Source organism: Microcaecilia unicolor, chromosome 13 (assembly GCF_901765095.1).
Source record: "Microcaecilia unicolor chromosome 13, aMicUni1.1, whole genome shotgun sequence".
Lineage (NCBI taxonomy): Eukaryota > Metazoa > Chordata > Amphibia > Gymnophiona > Siphonopidae > Microcaecilia > Microcaecilia unicolor.
In genome coordinates this window covers 51,244,668-51,263,218 of record NC_044043.1, presented here as the reverse complement: position 1 = coordinate 51,263,218, position 18,551 = coordinate 51,244,668, and the positions used below count along the sequence as shown (strand labels likewise).

Here is an 18,551-nt window from a genome sequence, read left to right as displayed (position 1 = left end):
TGGTCCAGTAGGTGATTTTGTATCCTGGAGGACATAGGTTTAAGATGATAGGGTCCTTCTGATCGTGGATCCAGGTTTCAGTGATGAAGAGTAGGTCAAGTTTCTCTGACGTGATCCAGTCTGTTATTATTGTCTAGAAGGGATTAGTGAAGAAGAATCATTATATTTCAAAGGAAAACCTTTTCCCGTCCTGGTCTCAGCATGACTAGAACTGGACTCCTTTCAGAGTCCTCACACTAGTTGATGTGATGATATTCTTTGTTTTTTTATATGGGGACACCATTTGATTATGCAAATTTTATTATGATTTTATTGTTTTTAATATAGACTCCTGAAGCAGGCTCACTGCCAAAACACAGGTCTGTGTCGAGTCTCTGAAATAAATGTTTTATCATCATTAAAAATCTCTGCGTTGTTCCTGGGCAGCCTGGTCTACTTCCCATTATAAAACGGGATCTGCCATAAATAGTGTACGTTAAAAGTACTCTAGTGCATGGTAATGACAGCCTTATCTGTGTAACACAAATCAAATTCCTGCCCCCTGTACATGGATAATTTTTGGCTATGTAAATCGACATACAGACAAATGCTATGTGGATAAATTGAAGAAGATTGAGCCTTGCTGGAAGGGGGGTGGGCAAACGTTATCTAGACAGTGGTGATATTTAGCCACTAACCTCCGGATTCTATATAGTGCAACTTAAGTTGCACATGCAAATCCAGTCGTATGCTGGATTTGCAAGAACAACATAATTAGTTAAACCAATTAGAGCCAATAACTGCTACGTAAGGAGAAATTAGATCTTACCTGCTAATTTGCTTTCCTTTAGTCCCTCCGGACCGGACCAGGATTGGACTGTTGGGTTGTGCCCGCCTACCAGCAGGTGGAGACTGAGAAAAAACTCTGACTCTAGAGAGCCAATAGGAGCCCTGGCCATGTGACCTTAGCCTCAGTATTTGAATAACAAAGCAGGAAAGAAAGAAAGAACTTCTGTGCCGTATGGAATCCTAGCAGCCACAAATTCCTCGGCAAAACCGAGTACTAGAGCTCACCAGCAACTCTCACCAGAGAAGTGGTATGGCCCATTTGTATTAGAGCTCGCCAGCAACTCTCACCAGGGAAGTGGCATGGCCCATTCATATTAGAGCTCACCAGTAACTCTCACCAGAGAAGTGGTATGACTCACTTAAGGTTTCATATATATTCCATCAACTGAGCTCACCAGCAACTCTCACCAAAGAAGTGGTATGACCCATTAAGGTTTTATATATATATATTCCAGCAACTGAGCTCACCAGCAACTCTCGGCAGAGAAGTGGTATGACATATTTAAGGCTTTATATATATTCCAGCAACTGAACTCACCAGCAACTCTCACCAGAGAAGTGGTATGACATATTTAAGGCTTTATATATATTCCAGCAACTGAACTCACCTGCAACTCTCACCAGAGAAGTGGTATGACCCATTAAGGTTTTATATATATTCCAGCAACCGAGCTCACCAGCAACCACCAGAGAAGTGGTATGGACCACGCAAAGTCTTTTTTTTTGTTTGTTTTTGTTTTTTAAACATTCCACGTGTGGTAAAGGAACGAATACACTTCCAAACTTAATAAAAGAATCTAAAGAGTTGATAGAACATGGGAGGGGCCTGGTCCGGTCCGGAGGGACTAAAGGAAAGCAAATTAGCAGGTAAGATCTAATTTTTCCTTCCTTAGCATCCCTCCGGACCGGACCAGGATTGGACTGTTGGGAAGTACCAAAGCAGTAATCTTACGGGAGGGACAGACATTGAGAATGTGGTAGAGTCCCTGAAGACACCCAAACTAGGATGAATACGAAGCCAAAGCTTGACAATCCAAGAACCGCCAATAAACTAAATAGAATGACTACAAAGCAAAAAAGCTGAAGCTGAAAAGTCCAAGCGACGCTGAACATTGTCCCCTACCAAGTGGCCGCTATATATTGTCCCCTACAGCGCAAAGGACAGAGAGAATCGAGAAAAAACGACTGAAAGAAGAATGACAAAGGTAGAAGCAGAGCCGCCTGGCAACAAAAAACTGCAATGAATCTACCTCAGCTGAGAAAGTGGAAACCGAAATCCTGAAGTACAATACTCCAGATATTGTAGACTATTGCTGACCTAGCAACAGATTGGAAGTATGTAAAGCCTGTCAGTGAAAAAGTACCTGATCACTAGAAGCTAAATAGGTAAAAACAAGAATGCAGTTAAATACTATGCAGAAGAAGAAGGTACCTAAATCCTTGCTGCAAACTAGACTGAAGGTCCAAATAAACTGACAGCCGCTGCAGTTACCCAACATGAAAAAAAAAAAAAAAAAAAACATATCTCAGAGCGCAATTCAACTGAGAGAGAAAGAATCATCTGTAGCTGTTGCCTCTGCAAGCCAATCACCTGAGACTCTTGTCGTAGACCCCAATTAGTGAAAACGGGAATAAATCAACAGTAGACACTTGTTAGTACCTTTCATCTGTTAGAAACATATAGAAGTCCATAAAACACTACACAGTTCCAGGAACAACATGTATAGAATGTTTGTACGTTTAGGAATCTAGCCAGGTGCTCATGGTCTGGATTGGCTGTGGACCGAAAGGTGGGCTCAATAGGACCTTTGAGCTTTTCCCAGTGTGGAATTACATATGTACTTATGTAGTAGAACTATAAATATACATATATATTTTCACAGATGCAGCCATAAAAAAACTGGTCACTGTGTATATGCTCCCGGCATACCTGCAGGAAGAATGCTCAATCTCAACCACCAGACCCAAGTGCTGCACTAGTGAGAATACAGAGGCCAACTGAGCGGAGGGATTCCATCAGAGATAAATATCTGGATACGAGAGGGCATCTATCTCTGCCGCTGACAAGTCTTTTTAGCAAGAGAGTAAGCGAGGCACATGGAAGGTCAGAGCGAAAAGAAATAGTTGTAGAACTGGGACCTCCCCTTAAGGTACTATCCACTGAGAACTCTTTTTTTTTTTTTTTTTTCAATGGTCACGAAATTGACAGAGTGAAAAGCTGCCCAAAAAAGACTACCGAGACTCCAAAGCGAATGAAGAAAAAATTCCTTCTTGGGAGCTAGAAAGTAAAATTTACTCTGCAAAATAGAGCAAGGTAATGGCCGAAGGCCCAAGAACATCCAGAGAAAACAGAAAGTGGGACGCTTGTAGAGAACACAAAAACAGTCTGCGCCAACTTGACTAAACAAAGAGAGAAAAATAGAAACATGCTATGAAATCTAATGAGATCACACGAGAGCTCAAAAGAGAGCTCAAATGAGAGACCTGGCTACATGCACCCCATAACCTAGGGAGTGCCCGAAATGCACCACCCGTTGCTTGACCTGACAACTCTGCCAATAAGACTGTCTGTAATGAACCAGACATCTATGGAAAGGATGAAATGACGAGACGTAGTTTCATGAGCGCCGCTGCTACTACGACCATAACTTAAGAAAAAAGTGCGCGGAGCCGACACGAGACCGAAGAGCAGGGCAAGAAAACTGGTAATGAGGACCTTATCATCCTCGTATCACGGACATTACTCCTCCTATACTGAGATGTACTAAGATGTACCGACCCACATCCATAAGAAATGAATGTGGTACTTGCAACCTGGATTGACCACAACTGAGAACAGGATGCTAGGCTTAATGGACTCTTAGACTTTCCCCGTATGACAATACTCATATACTAATAGCAAAAATGCACAGGAAGTGAAAGAATCCCCTTCCAATTGAAAGGAAGGTCTGGAATGAGGACATATAGAATGAAAATGAAAGGATCACCATATGTTGAGCGTGGACTGAGACACACTGGCCTTTAATTTTACCGGATCTCCCCAACCTCGTATCATGTCATGCCTCCTTCCTCACTGAGATGTACAGAGATGAACAGATGCACACTCACAAGATATGAATGTGGTATTTGCAATCTGGATTGACCCCATCTGAAAACAGGATGGGGACTCTTGGCCTTTCCCATTATGGCAACACTTATGCCCTTATGGCAAAAAATGCACAGAAAATGAGTGAATCTCCTTCCAAGAGAAAAAAACTCTGGAGAGAGGAAGAATAAAATGAAAATGAAAAAGAATAGACTTTGAAAATACCTATTACGGAAAAGGTGGTGAATTTGTGCCACAGGAGACAAGACTGTACCTGACGTCAAGAAAGCTTGAAACAAGACCCTAAAATCTGTAAGGAAGAGAAAGGGATAGCAGATGTTATGGATGGTCATACTGGACAAAACCAGAATGTTTACCATGTGCCCAGGCTGAATAGATAGAGGAAACAAAAATACAAGTAGATGGCGTGAGGACCTCCCACTATCCTTAAGTGGGAGAAAATGCAAATTGACCTGATAACTTTACTCCCTAAGTGGACATATATCTTGTAAGTCCTAGAAGAAAACTAAGATAACACATGAGAAACTCCAAGACAGTTGGAAAGTAGAGAAGACGTGAATAAAACATGCCTTCTAAAGCATCTGAGAAAACTGGGTGCTCGGTAGACAGGACTGAGTCTCCTAGAATATGAGAACCATCTGAACCATGTAGCCTATGCAGCTGTCATCTGCTATGCCAAAGAGAACGCATAGCCATGAAAGAAAATTGCTGAAAGGAAGTAAGACCTTATGTCTAGAATTGCAAAGTACGCAACAATTGAGTATCAGACAATGTATTTCATTGCACATGGCATCTGAACCATATAGCCTAGGCTCTAGAGAACGTTTGTTAAGATCTTAAAACACTGTATAAGAACATAGCCACGGAGGAAAATTTCCTGAAAGGAATTAAGATCTTATGTCCAGCATTGTAAAGTACCAAACAATGGCACCTGAACCAGATAGCCTATGCCATAGAAAATGTTTGTTAAGTTCTTAAAACACTGTATAACATCATAGCCATAAAGGGAAATGCTTGAAAGGAACTAAGATATTATGGCCAGATTTGTAAAGTACTAATTAATTGACTATTAGACAATGTAGTCCTATTCACCAGGAAATGAGAAAGACACAGAGTGACACACACTGGACCTCCATAAAAACTGCGCTAGACAATAGCAAAGACCTTTCCTCCAAACATCACACACAAGGGAAAGGAATAGGAAATTGGTTATTTTGGAGCTGAGATATAATTTAATTCGCCCCATTGTCTAAAACAGAGAATTCCCGACTCAGCTGCACTTTGAATCGGAGTCTTGCCAAGAACAAAGAAATCGCCAACTGAGCTGCACTTTAATTCACAACATTGCTAGCAACCAAAAAGTCCCCGACAGAGAAAAAACAGAGGGAAAAACAAAATGAGCGCCATTCGCATCGTAACATTTCGTTTTTTTTTTTTTTTGTTTTTTTTTAATAGCTTGAAAAATACATGTAAAAATTAATTGCGGGGAAAATATACTACCAATTGCCCCAACTACCGGAGAAACAATATCTCCTTTCCATTGCACAAACAGCCAAACACAGTAAAAGCAGAAAAACACTGCCGCGTCAAGGGAAATTGCAGCTGCAGGCAAAACAATGGCGGCCAAGCGCGCCAAAATGAGAAGAATAAAGTTCGGGGGAGAAAACCACTGACCAGACCGACGAAGAAGCAGGAAATCCGTGCCGCTGAAAAACAGATAACCTCCGATGCCGCACAAAACATGGTTTAGCCTCTGGCCCGACAGGAACCGTCAATACAGCTCCCAAGCTATACAGACCTGTCCAAGAGCGAGCACGCGCTTAACAGTTCGCGCCTCTCTCTTTTTTTTTTTTTACAACTACCGCCGCTAACAACGCCGGATAGCAGAGGAAAAATAATAAAGATAACAAAAAACTGCCGATTAAAGTCACAGACGCTGACTTTTCACTTTTTTTTTTTTTAAATAGCTCCGCCAGAAAAGAAAATAAAGACTCTTCAAACAGAATAAGACAGAAGAGCTACCTGCTCGTTATAAGACTGGGGAAAGCAAAAACTACTTCCTTTAAATTCCTTTCATTTGAATTAATTTTTTAAATTTTCTTTTACTTGATTTAATTCTTTAAAAAACAGCTGCCTATTAAAAGTGGCTGCCTCTCCCAAAGACGGTACACCTTTCCAGAGAAAGGGACGGCCCTTCCCTGCTAAGCCAGGGAGATGGGGAGGAAGGGGGGTGGACCTGAGACACCCGAGTTTAACACCCCAGAGGCTGTCAAAGAAAGAAAAGAAACCCTGTCAAGCCTCTAATTACGATTCCAGGCACAGAAAAAGTATTATAAATATATCTGTAATATCTTATAGAGAAAAAGAGAGAGAGAGACTAATGGGCTCACTTCCTACCTGCTGGCAGACTGAGAAAATACTGAGGCTAAGGTCACATGGCCAGGGCTCCTATTGGCTCTCTAGAGTCAGAGTTTTTTCTCAGTCTCCACCTGCTGGTAGGCGGGCACAACCCAACAGTCCAATCCTGGTCCGGTCCGGAGGGATGCTAAGGAACAAGCAATTACCGACACCAAATGGCTTGAATTAGAATTTATATGCACAACTGTCTAAGCGTATTCAGCAATGTGATGCGCACGCAAATTTTAAGTTGCATTGTTGAAAGGGGGGGTGGCCATGGGCGTTTCTCAAATCTATGCATGTTGTTACAGAATACACCTGGTACGCACCTAATTTAGGCATCTGGATTTAGACTAAGTTTTACTTGGCATAACTGCCTGTGACTAACTCCCTTGTTTACTAAAGCTTAGCTCGAGTTATCTGCAGCACGGTTCATTTTATTCCTATGGGCCCTGCTGCAGATAACTCGAGCTAAGCTTTAGTAAACAACCCCCTAAATTTAGTCATGCGGATGGGTGCTCAGCATATTCTATAATCTGCGTGGAAATTTAAGCTTATTCTAAAACGTATGCCTAAATTTATAGAATACGCCTAGGTGTACTTTTTTAACTTGATTTTTTAGGCACCAAATATAGAATCTAGCCCTATCTGTATAACTTATGCATAAAAGTCTGAATATAGAAGCAGCAGTCCTAACTTTATACAGGTTATCTGTATAAATCAGACCAAAAAAGATAAGCAATCTTCAATGAATATACATGTAAATATATGGATAATTTATCTGTATTTTTTACATTGTTACTGTCCTGCTGTATATGTCCTTCATTGTTTTAAAGTTAAATCAGAAATTTTGCAAAAATGGTGAAGTGTCATAATCTTTCTTACCTTCCCATAGCCGTATCTGTATTTGTTCTTTGATGAAATCATTCCACATTTTAGAAATCTCCCCAAAGCACTATCTGCATTTCTAAACATTGATGACAAAAATGTAAAAAGGAATATTTTGAGGGTAATTATATAACAGGGTGCCTAGCCTGTAAAGGCACATAAGTGCATATGTTAAACCAATTTTACAAAGGTAATTTATTGCACCATAAGACTGCCTACCTGAAAGCTCCAGCAAAAAGTTATACCTGCACGGATACATGCATATTTTATAATACAGGTGTTTATCAAACTCCACGCCAGTTCTACCCAATCTCTGCCCCCTGGAACCTATGTGTGTACTGTATAGAACCACAAGTAAACACTGTTTTATGCACAAAAAGGCTTATAAAATTATCTCCTTTATGCACATTAACAGAATGTGAATATGCAAATTGGCTTCAGTTCACTAATTCAATTAAGAGAAATTTGTTTTTTACCAATGCAAAATAATTTACTATTTGAACAGAGACCTAAACATAACCAATAAGTAAATAATATTCCAAACTTTCATAAAGGGATGAGCAATCTACACATAGTACTATTATTCTCAATGGACAGCATGGATCATACAGTCACACTACTAGGTATCATGGTTGACATGGACAGAGCCGAGCCAGAGTGGATTCTTTAAGCACAGAAACTTCCAGAAAGGTTTCTGTGCTTCTGCGGGCATTCTCACTCTGTCATATACCACAATTTTTTAAATTACATTTTGTACCCCGCGCTTTCCCACTCATAGCAGGTTCAATGCGGCTTACATATTATATACAGGTACTTATTTGTACCTGGGGCAATGGAGGGTTAAGTGACTTGCCCAGAGTCACAAGGAGCTGCCTGTGCCTGCAGTGGGAATCGAACCCAGTTCTCCAGGACCAAAGTCCACCACTCTAACCACTAGGCCACTCCTCCACTCCATTAGAGTCCAATTCATCAGTTAAAAAACTTTTCCACAGTAGTGGTTGAATGTACAGTGGATTTCTCTAATCAATTCATTTCTGAAAAAATTTCTAATTTGTCCATATCTTCAATTTTTATCATCATTGAATTCAACAGAAGACTTGTGTTTTACCATGCCTGGACAAAAAACAGGCTTTAAATATTGTCCTAAATGTGAAAGACTCCCGTGATCATTGTATCAGAAGTATGGGAGCGTTCCATGAAGTTTGCAACTGTTTGGCTTATGCCCAAAAGTCACCCTGGGCTTGAAAAATCAGAGTTAAAGTTAAGGGATTTCTTAGAAATTGAAAACAAATCTCCAATGAGTCACAAGTCTTAGTCAAAGGGCAGAGAATCAAACTGCACTGCTGAGTGCTCCTGGAGTGCTGACTGAAATAGAGACCAAGCAGGGAGAAAATTGATTAAGTCTCCAAAAAACTACTAACAAGCTAATTGATCTTAACAGCACCAGCTAGCCACATCTTCCTGAAGCAACAACATGCTGAAGTACATGGCACCATTTGTCTTATCCATGGTACATCTTTGGCACTTAACTGCACTTCTCTGAAGCAAAGAAAAGGGGAAACATGGTGCAGTTAGTTCCATCCAAGACCCATCTTCGGTGCACCAAACAAAGAAGGGAAAAACTTGGTCAAAAAAAAAAAGGCAAGGAGGGATGCCCTGTCAATCAGAGCATACATCAATTTGTCACAAAAAAAGATCTGTTGGTGCAAGGGATCTTTTATTTCCCTCTATTAGGGATACTGGCAGAGAGGTAATGTCATCAGTACCAAAGCAGGACAGCTCTAGACACAGGCACAGTCACTCCAGACATACACAGTGCTAGAAATTCTCAGAGCCACTGAAAATCTTCTTCAGAAGACAAATCAGTAAGAGGCACAAGATCTTACAGTTCTCCAACCCCACCTCTCTCTTCTCATGAGAGGGGGTTCTTCAGGTTGATCTCCATCGCAACCATACCTATTCATTACAGAACTCTGAAGAGAGTTCCTTAAAGAAAAATATGGTTCAGATTGGTCAAGATCGACTTCTTCATGGGAACAACTGAAATTTGCAACTCAGCATATGTATCTCCTGAGCAAATGTGACATTCCTTATCTATCTTAATCTCACTTTTAATGGAGGCTATTTTGTATTTAGACTTCAACATTTCCTCAGATAGTTGGAGATTATAAATGTGATCATCTTTCAGGACTATGCAATTTCCAGCAGGATCCCCTGATCTCCCCTCCGATTCCTCACTGCCGAAGCCAAGAAGAGTCTCAACACAGAAGACACAACCTATCCAACATTTTTACAAAAAATTGCAAAGGTGCTTTCCATCCCAGCAGATGACAAAACAGATCCAAATTTGGGAGTTCTAAAATATTTAGTCGCCACTAAAGATATAGTAGCTGTTCCAGTCCATAAGACAGTTCAAGATCAACATAAGAAGATTTGGGTTACGCCCTTTTCTTCTCATGCAACATTTAAAATTTTGCAAACAAAGTATAAAGTACAGCCAGAACTGCAACTCCTGCATCATTTCCTGGTGATCGAAAGTCGCAATGAAAATAAAAAATGAAGTTCAAGAACTTATTCGAATACCCCATCAGCAAAAAAAAATCCTCATTTCATGGATCTTATTGGCAAACGAATATTCCAAAACTGCATGCTGAATGTACAGACAGCGACCCACCAATTTCAAATGACACAGAGTCCCCCAAATTCTATAAATGGTGCTGAAATTTCAGCACGGATACAAGTTGCACATGTAAATTGGCGAACAAGCCATTAACTATCAATTATTGACCTTAACATTATTGAAGTTAACAGGCACTAATTTAGTTTTGCGCATTGATCTGAATACACGCTACAACACCAGGCACCTAAATCCCATTGCGTGCAACTCAAAAAGGGAAGTGGTCAGGGGAGGGGCATGGGCAGGTCAGAGGCGTTCCAAAAATCTGCACACAGTGTTATAGAATAGGGTCATTTAAGTGCCAAATTGCCATGAGTTGGGCACCAGCATTTACGTTAGGTTTTAGATGGTGTAAATACCACTGCTCATCTTTACACACGGGAATCGGCTCTAAGTGCTATTCTACAAAGGGCACTCAATTCGGAGTGCCATTTATAGAATAGCACTTGGTGTTGATTTTTGAGCACCATTTATAGAACTCCCCCCCATATGTATAACATCTTGGAAAAGTTACAGGCTTTCCTCCTTTCCACTTCCAATTGGTGTAACACTCAACATCATCATGGGATCTTAATTTGTCTCTCCAACGATGGACTAAAACTCTGTTTGAACTCCTAGACACAAAAATCAGGTAGTTTTTTTAGAACTGAAACAAAATTTATGTCCAAAATAGTTTCTGTTTTTCATATTAATCAACCAGTATGTGTCTCGTGTTTTCCCCTCTATCTCATTTTTAATATATAAAGGGAAAAATATCACATGGACTGCAAACAAAGAATCAAACTTTATTTACCGAAAATTTTGTAAACATACGAAAAGTACGCAAGTACTGCCATACTGGGACATACCAAAGGTCCATTAAGCCCAGCATCCTGTTTCCAACAGTGGCCAATCCAGGGCACAAGTACCTGGCAAGATCCCAAAACAGTACAATTTTTTTAAGCTGCTTATCCTAGAAATAAGCAGTGAATTTCCCCCAAGTCATTTTAATAATGGCTTATGGACTTTTCTTTTAGGAATCTATCAAAACCTTTTTTAAACCCCGTTAAGCTAACTGCTTTTACTACATTCTCTGACAACAAATTCCAGAGTTTAATTACACGTTGAGTAAAGAAATATTTTCTCTGATTCCATTCCACTCATTATTTTATACATCTATCATATCTCCCCTCAGCCGCCTTTTCTCCAAGCTGAACAGCCCTAGCCGCTTTAACCTTTCTTCATAGGGAAGTCGTTCCACCCCTTTTATCATTTTTGTTGCCCTTCTCTGTACCTTTTCTAATTCCACTACAGTGGGGGAAATAAGTATTTGATCCCTTGCTGATTTTGTAAGTTTGCCCACTGACAAAGACATGAGCAGCCCATAATTGAAGGGTAGGTTATTGGTAACAGTGAGAGATAGCACATCACAAATTAAATCCGGAAAATCACATTGTGGAAAGTATATGAATTTATTTGCATTCTGCAGAGGGAAATAAGTATTTGATCCCCCACCAACCAGTAAGAGATCTGGCCCCTATAGACCAGGTAGATGCTCCAAATCAACTCGTTACCTGCATGACAGACAGCTGTCGGCAATGGTCACCTGTATGAAAGACACCTGTCCACAGACTCAGTGAATCAGTCAGACTCTAACCTCTACAAAATGGCCAAGAGCAAGGAGCTGTCTAAGGATGTCAGGGACAAGATCATACACCTGCACAAGGCTGGAATGGGCTACAAAACCATCAGTAAGACGCTGGGCGAGAAGGAGACAACTGTTGGTGCCATAGTAAGAAAATGGAAGAAGTACAAAATGACTGTCAATCGACAAAGATCTGGGGCTCCACGCAAAATCTCACCTCGTGGGGTATCCTTGATCATGAGGAAGGTTAGAAATCAGCCTACAACTACAAGGGGGGAACTTGTCAATGATTTCAAGGCAGCTGGGACCACTGTCACCACGAAAACCATTGGTAACACATTACGACATAACGGATTGCAATCCTGCAGTGCCTGCAAGGTCCCCCTGCTCCGGAAGGCACATGTGACGGCCCGTCTGAAGTTTGCCAGTGAACACCTGGATGATGCCGAGAGTGATTGGGAGAAGGTGCTGTGGTCAGATGAGACAAAAATTGAGCTCTTTGGCATGAACTTAACTCGCCGTGTTTGGAGGAAGAGAAATGCTGCCTATGACCCAAAGAACACCGTCCCCACTGTCAAGCATGGAGGTGGAAATGTTATGTTTTGGGGGTGTTTCTCTGCTAAGGGCACAGGACTACTTCACCGCATCAATGGGAGAATGGATGGGGCCATGTACCGTACAATTCTGAGTGACAACCTCCTTCCCTCCGCCAGGGCCTTAAAAATGGGTCGTGGCTGGGTCTTCCAGCACGACAATGACCCAAAACATACAGCCAAGGCAACAAAGGAGTGGCTCAGGAAGAAGCACATTAGGGTCATGGAGTGGCCTAGCCAGTCACCAGACCTTAATCCCATTGAAAACTTATGGAGGGAGCTGAAGCTGCGAGTTGCCAAGCGACAGCCCAGAACTCTTAATGATTTAGAGATGATCTGCAAAGAGGAGTGGACCAAAATTCCTCCTGACATGTGTGCAAACCTCATCATCAACTACAGAAGACGTCTGACCGCTGTGCTTGCCAACAAGGGTTTTGCCACCAAGTATTAGGTCTTGTTTGCCAGAGGGATCAAATACTTATTTCCCTCTGCAGAATGCAAATAAATTCATATACTTTCCACAATGTGATTTTCCGGATTTAATTTGTGATGTGCTATCTCTCACTGTTACCAATAACCTACCCTTCAATTATGGGCTGCTCATGTCTTTGTCAGTGGGCAAACTTACAAAATCAGTAAGGGATCAAATACTTATTTCCCCCACTGTATATCTTTTTTGAGATGCAGTGACCAGAATTGCACACAATATTCGAGATGTGGTAGCACCGTGGAGCGATACAAAGGCATTATAACATCCTCATTTTTGTTTTCCATTCCTTTCCCAATAATACTCAACATTCTATTTGCTTTCTTAGCTGCCGCAACATACCGAGCAGAAGGTTTTAACATATCATCAACAGTGACACCTAGATTCCTTTCCTGGTCAGTGACTCCTAATGTAGAACCTTGCATTATGTAGCTATAGTTTGGGTTCCTTTTTTCCCACATGCATCACTTTGCACTTGCTCACGTTAAACGTCATCTGCCATTTGGATGCCCAGTCTCGTAAGAGAAAACATTTAATTTCTCTCTCAAATAGAGAATTATCATCTTCATGACAACTTTTAATATTTTTAGGGCTCTTTCTGTTAATTGAGATGATTTGTGTAACCAGCATTTTGGTCCTTTTGCCTCTACCTTAGCAAACTACTTTTCGGACAAAATTGTTAAAGTAAGAGGCTTAATATAGCCCAACCTTTCAGCGGTGGTTGATATGTCTTCTTCAACGATGTCAGATAAGGTGGTATCTCCTGCAGATAGAATTTGGTCTTTTTTTCCAACATTGAACCAGATAAGACTAAGGCCCTGTTTACTAAGCTACGCTAAGGGCGCGCTAGCATTTTTAGCACATGCTAAACGCTAAAGTCACCTATAGGAATGCATAGATGTGTCTAGTGTTTAGTGTGCCTTAGTAAACAGGGCCCTAATTCTTTTATTGGTTAGATTTTCAAAGTCAGGGGTTCCCTCACAGGCTTTCTACTTCTGATTAAAAAGTTGTTCCTGTGAGTTTCAGCCTGTGCAGCAAGTTTCTCTTCATATTCTCTTTTAGCCTTCTTTATTAATGCTTTGAATCTGACTTGCCAGTGTTTATGTTGCTTATTTTCTTCATTTGGATCCTTTTTCCATTCTTTGAAGGACATTCCTTTGGTTGTAATAGCCTCTTTCATTTCACCTTTTAACCACGCTGGCTGTTTTCTCTTCCTTCCACCTTTGCAAATACTTCTTCAACCAAACCAAATACATGTGATATTTTTTTCCTTTGTATATTTTGGTGAAGTTATGTAGATGGTCAGTAATGAGCTAATGCTTGCAACTCACTAATTCTGTATGTTGCTGTAATGGCAAGGAGCAGCCACAGAAGGTGGCGGAACCCTCAATTCCTACGTCAAAGTAGTGCAGCAAAAAAAAAAGTGTACGTCTCCCTGGGTTATTGAAAGAGCCAGATCATCCTACTCTTTTTTTTTTGCTGTTGATGTAATGGCTACAAGAAACACAATTTTCTAACATTGGAACTTCAGCCCCAGAAGAGCTTCCTTTAGAATGACCAGAACCACCTTTCTCATCGGCTCATGAATGCTTCTGTTTTTTCCCCAGTTTCAAGCAGTGTGCAAAAAACAAGACGTTCTACACACAGAAAATGCAGCCTACTTCCTGGAGAACCCCCCCCCCCCTCAAAAAAAATATATCACATCATGGGGTCCTGTGAAATGTCCAAAAACTTAAGTGTATATAAGACAGAGATGATGATTCCCATAAGAAGGACATTTCTGTTTTCAAACACATATTGTTAGGATAAGCTTTTATATAAGCAAATGTATCTGTCAAACAATGCTCTAAAGCATCACCTTACCCTTGAGAAAACTGTCCTAATTTAGAAGGGCTGGCTATGAGCATCTGTGGTGAATCAACCTTTCTAAGCAGATCATAAGGAAAACCCTGAACAAGGGCCTGCATATATGCTGCACAGCGCTGCATGAATTCTAACATCTGAAAAGTAAGACAATGTGCATTTTAACATTTGAGAAACACAGAAAAACAAAATCTATGAATCCAACTTTCAGCAGTGGTACTTTATTTGTATACTAGTAAAACAGGACCGTTTCTGACACAAATGAAACGGGCGCTAGCAAGGTTTTCCTCGGAGTGTGTATGTTTGAGAGAGAGAGAGAGAGAGAGACTGTGTGTGTAAGAGAGAAAGTGTGTGTGAGAGATGGAGTGTTTGTGTGAGTGAGTGAGTGAGAGAGAGAATGAGTGAGAGAGAGACAGAGTGTGTGTTTGTGTAAGAGAGAGAGAGAGTGTGTGAGAGACAAGAGTGTATGTGTGTGTGAGAGTGAGACAGTGGCGAAGCCACAGGTGGGCCTGGGTGGGCCGGGGCCCACCTACTTAGGGCTCAGGCCCACCCAACAGCAGCACACATTTAGTGGTAGCTGGTGGGGATCCCAAGCTCAGCCAGCTGAAGACCTCCTCCTGATGGTGCTGAAAACATTGCTCTCCACTTCAGAAGTCTGAGCTTCCTAAGCTGCCGATACTGGCAACTGCGCATGCTCAGTTTTCAGCGCATGCCTGCAGCAGGCTGCCAAGGTAGAGAGCAGTATTTTCCTGCCAGCTGAGATATTTTTTTAAGTTGGTGGGGGAGGGGGAGAGAACACTTGTGCCCACCCACTTCTTGTCTAGGCCCACCCAAAATCTGCTGTCTGGCTACACCCCTGGAGTGAGAGTGTGTGAGAGAGAGAGAGAGAGTGTGAGAAAGTGTGTATGTGAGAGACAGACAGTGAGTGTGTGTGTGTGGGGCTCCGAGTTCCATGACCCCCTCCTTCCCTCCCTCCCTCCCTCTCCTCCCCTCTTAGTTCCAGGCCCCCCTACCGTCTGAGGTGCAAGCCCCCCTTCCTCCCTCTCCCTCCTCCCGAGTTCCATGCCCCCTCCCTCTCCTCCCCAGCATGTTCCATGACCCCCTTTCCTCGGAGTGTGTATGTTTGAGAGAGTGTGTATGGGTGAGAGATGGAGTGTGTATGTGAGAGAGAATGAGTGAGAGAGAGAGAGAGCCAGACAGAGTGTGTGTGTGTGTTTGTGTGAGAGAGAATGTATGTGAGAGACTGAGAGTGTGTGTTTGTGTGAGAGAGAATGTATGTGAGAGACTGAGAGTGTGTGTGTGTGTGAGAGAGAATGTATGTGAGAGACTGAGAGTGTGTGTGTGTGTGTGTGTGTGTGTGTGTGTGTGTGTGTGTTGGAAACATAGTCTTGGTACTTCTTGGGATTCTGCCAAGTACTTCTGACTTGGCTTGGCCACTATTGAAAGCAGGATGCTGAGTTTGAGAGACCTTTGTCTGACCCAGTATGACAATTCTTATGTTCTGTACTATTTGATTTCAAAGAAGACAGCCAACTACAACATTATCTAAGGGTAGTAAAGGGAGAAGGCATCTACAGCATTAAGCAGTACCCCTTTTCACAACTCTTGACCAGAGCCACCAATGTGTGGCTGACATCCCGTTGATCTATGGAGAAAGCAAAGTTGCTTACATGTAAAAAAAAATTCATTATGGAAAGCAGGATTATTTAACCATACAAACCCTCCCAACACTGCCTCTCAGCTAAAGCTGCCTACCGCTAAGAAATCAACCGACAGGGCAAGAGAGTTCAATCTACATCAGGGGTTCTCAACCCAGTCCTCAGGACACACCTAGCTAGTCAGGTTTTCAGAATATCCACAATGAATATGCATGAAGATAAATTTGCATACAATGGAGGTAGAGCATGCAAATCTATCTCATGCATATTCATTGTAGGTACCCTGAGAACGTGACTAGCTAGGTATGTACTGAGGACTGGGTTGAGAACCCTTGGTCTACAGGCAGGAGCAAGATGCACATGCTCAGAAAAGCATTCTAGGCCTTTCTGAGTTTGTGGAGAGCAAATATCTGAACTTAGCACCATCAGATGATGTCACCAACATATGGCTAATACCTGTTGTCCATGAAGAACCCAAGTTATAGGTAAGCAACTTCACTGTGTCACTGAATGATGCTACCCATTGGAGTGTCTTATAAATTTTGCTTGTTGACAGGAAAAATAACCAGGGCCGCCGAGAGACTAAGCCGGGCCTGGGGCAAGGACGCCCCCCCCCCCCCCCCCCCCCACCGCTGCAGTCCCCGGTCTCACCTGCCTGCCCTCAGCTCCGTCCACCACCAGGCCCCCTGCATTACAATTGGCAGCGCCTCAGCTCCATTTGGAAAGGCAGATCTCCTCCCTTCAGGCCTTCCCTCACTGTGTCCCACCCTCGTCTGATGTAACTTCCAGTTTCCGCGAGGGCAGGACACAAGGAGGGCCCGAAGGGAGGCGATCTGCCTTTCCAAATGAGTGGAGGCGCTGCCGATCTTAATGCAGGGGGCCCAGTGTCGGACAGAGCCGAGGGCAGGCAGGTGAGACTGGGGACTGCAGCGCCGGCGGCCTGACCCCGGCACCGGGTCCTTCCCCCTGCCCCCCCTCTCGGCGGCCCTGATAACTACTATTCAGAGGCTGATGTTCTTTAAATGCTTGTGATATACTTTTAATATCTAAACCACTTCTATAAGCCATAGTAATTATGAAGAAAACCAGAATCCTAAAATACTGAGACCAATATAAAGATGTCTGAAGAATGAACATATGTAGTCCTGAATGCTCATATACAGATTGTTTTTGCTGATCCTTCAAAAGAAAAGACTACAGTACAAACATACCGGCCCACTGCGCTCCTTTCCAGCGGTAATAGCCCAGGTGTGTGGGCTTCTTCCATCTTTATCATGCAACCGCAAATCACCCCCTACATCCAATAGCTTGCTGAGAATCCACTGATTACATGAAAAGGCTGCTGCATGAACTGGCGTACTTCCATCATAACAGCGGCTACAAAATATGACATGCAGGCTTATTCTCTTTTCATTAGTTAAAGCAGAAATAAAGCAAAAGATGTCTTGGAATCCACAAAAATAACTGATAATTATGTAAGATATAGCGAATGATACATACCTGTAGCAGGTGTTCTCCGAGGACAGCAGGCTGATTGTTCTCACGACTGGGTTGACATCCACGGCAGCCCCCACCAACCGGAACAAAAACTTCGCGGGCGGTCCCACACGCAGGGCACGCCCACCGCGCATGCGCGGCCGTCTTCCCGCCCAGGCGCGACCGTTCCTGCTCAGTTAAATGACAAGCAAAAGAATGAGGAAAAACTCAACTCTAAAGGGGAGGAGGGAGGGTAGGTGAGAACAATCAGCCTGCTGTCCTCGGAGAACACTTGCTACAGGTATGTATCATTCGCTTTCTCCGAGGACAAGCAGGCTGCTTGTTCTCACGACTGGGGTATCCCTAGCTCTCAGGCTCACTCAAAACAAGAACCCAGGTCAATTGAACCTCGCAACGGCGAGGGCATAACAGAAATTGATATACGAAGAACAACTAACTGAGAGTGCAGCCTGAACAGAATAAATCGGGCCCTGGAGAGTGGAGTTGGATTCAAACCCCAAACAGATTCTGCAGCACCGACTGCCCGAACCGACTGCCGCGTCGGGTATCCTGCTGGAGGCAGTAATGTGATGTGAATGTGTGGACAGATGACCACGTCGCAGCCTTGCAAATCTCTTCAATAGTGGCTGACTTCAAGTGGGCCACTGACGCTGCCATGGCTCTAACACTATGAGCCGTGACATGACCCTCAAGAGCCAGCCCAGCCTGGGCGTAAGTGAAGGAAATGCAATCTGCTAGCCAATTGGAAATGGTGCGTTTCCCGACAGCGACCCCTTTCCTATTGGGGTCGAAAGAAATAAACAATTGGGCGGACTGTCTGTGGGGCTGTGTCCGCTCCAGATAGAAGGCCAACGCTCGCTTGCAGTCCAATGTGTGCAACTGACGTTCAGCAGGGCGGGTATGTGGTCTGGGAAAGAATGTTGGCAAGACAAT

General features: G+C 42.7%; 1 protein-coding gene across 1 annotated transcript in view; it reads right to left on the bottom strand.

Annotated features, from left to right (window-relative positions):
- The window catches only part of TEX14 (testis expressed 14, intercellular bridge forming factor), a 195,500-nt gene that overhangs the window by 157,670 nt on the left and 19,279 nt on the right, over positions 1 to 18,551 (bottom strand). Inside the window, exons 4-6 of the mRNA XM_030222131.1 lie at positions 17,333 to 17,498; positions 14,464 to 14,600; positions 7,217 to 7,298 (exon numbers count right to left, since the gene is read on the bottom strand). Of these exons, the coding sequence (XP_030077991.1) occupies positions 7,217 to 7,298; positions 14,464 to 14,600; positions 17,333 to 17,498 (385 nt within the window). The remainder of the gene's footprint in view (positions 1 to 7,216; positions 7,299 to 14,463; positions 14,601 to 17,332; positions 17,499 to 18,551) is intronic.